General features: G+C 49.3%; 1 protein-coding gene across 1 annotated transcript in view; it reads left to right on the forward strand.

Annotated features, from left to right (window-relative positions):
- The window catches only part of FBXO3 (F-box protein 3), a 25558-nt gene extending 19838 nt beyond the window's left edge, over nucleotides 1–5720 (forward strand). Inside the window, exon 12 of the mRNA XM_015410853.1 lies at nucleotides 5579–5720. Within this exon, the coding sequence (XP_015266339.1) occupies nucleotides 5579–5720 (142 nt within the window). The remainder of the gene's footprint in view (nucleotides 1–5578) is intronic.
- Nucleotides 5721–6254: the final 534 nt, after the last annotated feature.

The raw sequence follows: 6254 nt of genomic DNA on the forward strand, positions 1-6254 counted from the left end.
CTGCTCCTTCTGGACATTGCCCATGGCAAACCTGATCTAGCTTTCCAAAAACTGTTATCCATTGAAAGTGGATTCCAAGGGGAATAACTTGTACAGATATTTCTGAGTAGTATAAATAACAAGCAGTGGAACAATTAGCATGAATGCTGGTGCGAATTCCTTCTTGCTTCTGACCAGATATACAAAAAGATACTTTTTTAATCTAAAGTTTTGGAGACAATTTGTGGGGTGGAGACAGATGTGGAAAGGTAATAGTGTGGTAAGGTTTATTCTTTCAGACAATTTGCAGTTGGGGGTTCTCATACATTTAAAAGTTATTTAAGATCAGAATGATGTTGATTGTGTGTGTGTGTGTACAAGTACAAGCAGTACAACTTGGTGATGGCAAAATGAGAAAAGTAGGCATGGCATTTTTACAATGATTTTGTATTGTTCATCTCTGCTACAAACTAATGGAAGCCTTGCAGTTAAATTTATGTAATCATTGGATGCTCTTGTATATTTTAATATTAACACATCAATAACTAGGAAATTCCGAAATGGAGCTGGTATTTTTTATTAAATTCTGTATTTGGTCTGTGATCATATTATAGGCCTTTGGAAAGTGAGAAGTGTATTATCTACTGCATTTTCCCTTTTATTATATAAATATGTAAATAGCTTGGTTTTCTCCCTCATATGCCATTTAACTATTGTGATAAATTGTCTTAAGTATAAACATGTTTTCCTGAACACCACTACATGGAGTTTTATAATTACATTTTACTAGAAATAGAGAACTCAATACTGGGTAACACCTGGAATATGTGCTTTATATAATGCAAAAAGGTGGGTGGGATATAGTATTATACCGCAATTGTGCAGTTTTCAGGTAGAGAAAAATGATATAAAAGAGAAGCAGTGGAGATACAGATGGCTCAAGAGATTCCTTGAAAATGATACTGGATAGTCTAATAAATCTCTGGGCTTGGATTTTGGTATAGTTTTAAAAAAAACTGTCTCATGACTTGCAGTTGTAGGTGGTATAAAATGGTTTAAGTAAATGAGTGGAAGACCCAGGAAACTCGAAGGGGGGGGGGAATCCTATAACCCCCCATTGCTGAGCCAGGAAGTCTCCAGGCCCCACCACCCGCCTGCTTCCTCACCTGTCAATCCTGGGCCCGCAGTGGCTGCCGGCATTCTTTCGTGCGGCTGGGCATGCAGTGAGTGCCAGCATCCTCTGCCACCAGGCTGACAGCGGCTGCCAATGTCAGTTGCCACCGGGCCCAGAGCAGCAGCCGGCATCCTACTCTGCCGCAGTACCTGGCTGTAGCACTTTTCCAATTGTATGAGGGGGGGATTTAAATCTGCAGTTGGGTTCACAGGTGAGTATTAGAATAGAAGATATGCAGTGCTAACAATAATAGGCTCAGATTTTCCTCAGGGTGATACACAAATTAGTTTTTCACCAGGTTGACTCAATACACATCAGAGGAACTCGTCTGATCTAGTACAGTACACTGTGTTCCATAGCATCCATCAACATGTCAAAGAAGGCATACAGCATAAGGTTAGCTATCATGGCTAGTAGCTGTTGATAGACCTAATCTTTGTTCTGCGTCCACTACCCATCAGTTATCTTCAGTGTTAATCTCCACTTTTCCCATGTAAAATTTTATAAACCACTATCACATCTTTCTCTTCTTTCCCTGGCATTATTCTTTAAAACTGAAATACTCCATACTCCTTTCCTTATAGAGAAATTGCTCCTCTTAAGCATGTTGGTTGCCTTTTTTTTTTTTTTTACCTTTTCCAGCTCTACAGCAGCCTTTTTGAGAGTGTGTACAACTGCTGACTACACCCTTGTCGCAGCATATTTAACCTCTCTGGGTGCTGGAACGACCAAAAGATGTTTTGCCCCAGACCGTAGTGCCCTTAGGGGAACATATGGGGAAAGGCGGTCCCTTAGGTAAGCTGGACCCTAGCCATGTATGGCTTTATAGGTAAGAACCAGCACTTTGAAGCGGACCTGGTACGCTATTGGCAGCCAGTGCAGCACCTTCAGGGCAGGCTGGATGTGGTCCCACCTAGAGAGACCAATTAGCAGCCTGGTTGCTGCATTCTGCACCAGCTGCAGCTTCCGGATCTGTGCCAAAGGCAGCCCCATGTAGAGAGTGTTGCAGTAGTCTAGCCTCAAGGTGACTGTCGGGTGATTCACAGTGGCCAAGTCATCGCGGTCAAGGTAGGGAGCCAACTGCCGTGCCAGCTGCAGATGGTAGAAGGCTGACTTGACAGTGGCTGCCACCTGCGCCTCCATCGTTAAAGAGGAGTCCAGGAGCACCCCCAAACTCCTAACCCTCGGCGCTGGTACCAAAGGCACCCCGTCAAAGACAGAGGGAGCCCCGACCCGACCTAGGCCCAGGATTTCTGTCTTTGCCTGGTTTAGCTTCAGTCGACTCAGCCTGAGCCAACCAGCCACAGCTTGCAACGCCCGATGTAGGTCATCCGGGTCGGAGTCCGACCGGCCACCCAGCATTAGATAGAGCTGGGTATCATCTGCATATTGATGACATCCCAGCCCATATCTCCGAGCAATCTGGGCGAGAGAGCGCATATACATGTAAATAATATTGGGGACAGCACTGCCCCCTGAGGCACCCCACATTCAAGAGGATGCCTCTGGGAGCGCTGATCCCCAATCGCCACCCTCTGTCCCTGACCTTGGAGAAAAGAGGCAAACCATTGGAGGGCAAGCCCCTGAATCCCCATGTCGGCGAGGCGGTGGGTCAGCAGCTGATGGTCGATCGTATTGAATGTGACCGACAGATCTAACAGCAGCAGTGCCGCCACACCACCTCAATCCAGATGCCTTCGGAGATCATCTGTCAGGGCAACCAGAACAGTCTCCGTCCCGTGGCCCGGGTGAAAGCCGGACTGGAAGGAATCCAGGACTGAAGCGTCATCCAGAAAGCCCTGTAGCTGTGTTGCCACCGCCCTCTCTATCAGTTTGCCCAAATAGGGCAAATTGGACACCAGCCGTGTCTGAACCCTGCATGTAGCCAGGTACTGGTTCTTGGTTTTATTTGTAAACTGAATGTGCACTGGCTCTTCATCACAAATAGATGTATGTGTGTTCACTGTAGCATGGGAACAGGGCCAGTGTTTTCTATGCCTTTGTTATAATGCTGGCTGACTTGTAGAAGTGAAACTTGCAGAGAGAGAGATAGAAAGAGATGGACTATAATAATGAAGAGATAAAACACCCCATTTTCATAATCTAATAATGAAAGAAATGCACAAGTTTGTTTTACACTATGAGTGTATACTTGGCTATAGCACCCTGTAGCCTTTTCCTTTAAATGAAGATGTGTACTTTCCCGTTAAAAAGTGTGAATAAGCCCTTAGAAAATGGAGAAAACAAGGGAATTGTGGCCAAATGTTTGCATTGCATCACTGCATTTGTCTTGATGAGGTCATGTGAAAACAGTCATGATTGTGTTCAGGGCTTTTTTTTGTAGAAAAAGCCCAGCAGGAACTCATTAGCATAATAGGCCACACTCAACAGCAGAAACTCATTAGCACATTAGGCCACACCCTAATAGTACAGCTTATTAGCATATTAGGCCACACCCCATCCCTTCCCTTGGCTTGCCAAGGCCGGAGAAGGCACAGGGAGGCATTTCAATGTTAAATAATCACCCCAGATAATCAGGTCTAGGGATGGGCACAAACCGGGAAAACACTGTTTGGTTCATGGTGTGCTTGGTTTAGTTCATGAAATTTGTGATGTGGTAGAGCCATCCTCCCCGGCATGCTAGGGACACCAAACTCACCAGAGATTTCCAGGTGACTCTCTTCTACCTGCCCTCCAAGTTTAGTGAAGATTGGATTTACACAAACTCCAAAAAAGGGGCCCCATCCTCCATTGTGTTCAATGGACTAAGGTCAAACCAGAGAATCAGTAAAAACTGAGGTGGGAGGCATTTTTACAAGCATTCTTGCAGGTTCTAGAGTGAAACAGCAGTCCCTGGGAGTAGCAGAAGAGTTCTGGGACCAAAATGACAGGTTCCAGGGTGGAATGGCTGGCAGCCCCTGGGAGTAGCAGAAATGTCCTGGGACTGGAATGGCAGCCCACCCCATTAGAATGAGAGTCCTTAGGAGTACCAGAAATGTCCTGGAACGGGCAAGCACTACAACCCAGTGAGGCATGCCCACAATGCTTCCAGGCCCCCTCAGGCCCAAAGATATAGATTCTCGGCCCATCCCTAGGTGAACCATTAGCAGAACACATCATACAGATAAGAGATCACCTGTTGTGATTTGTACAAATCCAATGGGAAGGGGTAGTCAAATAGGCAGATGTTAGTTGAAGTAGATGTTTGCTGAGGTGGATGTTGATCCATGAGGTAGGTGTTGTGTTATGATGAGACAGTTGTTGTTTCATGAAGCAGGTGTTGGGTGAGGGAGATTTTCTTTGGAAGGTGAATATAAAGGGGTATATCCAGGGTTTTTCTCAGTGAGGGAATTTCAGTGAGAAAGGGTTCAGTGTGGGACCAGTCCACCTCCAGCCGGCGGAGGTGGCCATCACAGGCATCAATGGGCCAACCAATAGGCCACATGCCAGGTCACCCAAAGAGAAGGAGGAGGAATGGGGAGACATGCAGGGGGAAAACAGGAGGCCTGGATCTTCTTAGCCTATGAGGTCCAGAGAGGGGTAGCCCAGCAGAGAGAGGTTGACCTTGAGGAAAGCCAACTCTTCCACCCTGGCTGGATCCAAGCAGGAGTGGTGGGGGCTGAGGATATCTCCTAGGTGGGAGAATACCCTCTTGCTCTGGGAGGGCATGAGAGGAGACTCATGGCCACGCAAGAGAGGTCAGGCCAGATGACAGCCTTGTGTGACCGGTACTCCAGAAGATCAGCCGAGGCAGGCACAGGGGGCTTGGCCAAGTACTCCCTCATGTAGGCCAGCTTGTGCTCCCCTTTCATCACAGAGAGGATGCAACCTGGGAGTGATACCCACATGCAACCTCTCTGCCAAGGCCCTGTCCCTTGGGAGAACAGCTGTCCCCTCAGGGCCCGGCTGCAGTGCAGAGGCCAGTGCCTGGTTCAGCCCTTGAGTTGGGGATGACTTTCCCCAGGCTGGCCACGTGGGTGCAGAGCATGTCGGTGATGTCCCGGAAGGGCTGGAGGACACGCACCATTTGGGAGGGAGTCCGTCAGTTGTTGGAGCTGATGCTGAGCTCCTCTCCCCCAGGCAGGATGGTCATGGAGAAGATGACATCTTCTGCTCCACCAAACGCACAATCATGGCGTAGGTGGCGTTCCAGTGGGTGGGTAGGTTCTGGAGGAGCCGGTGTCCAAGCTCATCCCCGTCCACCTGTCTATCGCAGCTCGAGAGTGGCAGCATCCCAAGTGGGCCTCACAGTGCTCTCCAGCCCCGGGAACATCTTCCCCTACTAGGACCAGGCAGATGAGGCATAGAGCCCTCACCGCTGCCAGCATGTTGGCGCTAGTGTGTGTGACCATGTATCCACGGATGAGGTTGCTGCCACCCACCCACTCCCTCAGGCTCTCATCCCCGTCCACCTGTCTATCGCAGCTCGAGAGTGGCAGCATCCCAAGTGGGCCTCACAGTGCTCTCCAGCCCCGGGAACATCTTCCCCTACCAGGACCAGGCAGATGATGATGCCCTTGAGGCGCAGAGCCCTCACCGCTGCCAGCATGTTGGTGCTAGTGTGTGACCATGTATCCACGTACAAGGTTGCTGCCACCCACTCAGGCTACTCTGAATGATGGCAGTGATGTTTGCCACCATGTGGTCTGCATCCATCCCCTATGCCGGGAGCAGAACCACTTTATAGCCAGGTGGCAGGGCTGTCCCCTCCTGGGGGCCTGGGCCGCACCCCAGCAGTCCACAGAGAGAGGCTCTCTGGTTGCTACCAGTGAGTGGGTGGTGAGGGAGAGGCAGCCTTGCTGCTGGCTGCTCCAGATGGCTGCCGTGAAGCGGACAGTTCACCTTTGTGCTCTGGAGAGCTGAGCCGTGACCATCACCACTCCAGAGTGGTGCGTGGCATACAAGACTCTTCAGCTCATGGTCCTCCAAGAGAGGATGGAGTGCCAGGGAGCCAGGTGTTGCAGCAGCTGGCGAAAGGCTTTGTCCTCTGTAAGGGAGAAGGGTTGGCCATCCACAGCAATCATCTCGCCAATGAGGTGAGTGACTGCTTCCTGGGCCGTCCATATAGCTCTTCTGGATGGCACTGTCAGCATCCTCAGAG

The sequence above is a fragment of the Gekko japonicus genome, unplaced genomic scaffold, assembly GCF_001447785.1.
Source record: "Gekko japonicus isolate JY-2015 unplaced genomic scaffold, Gekko_japonicus_V1.1 scaffold65, whole genome shotgun sequence".
Lineage (NCBI taxonomy): Eukaryota > Metazoa > Chordata > Lepidosauria > Squamata > Gekkonidae > Gekko > Gekko japonicus.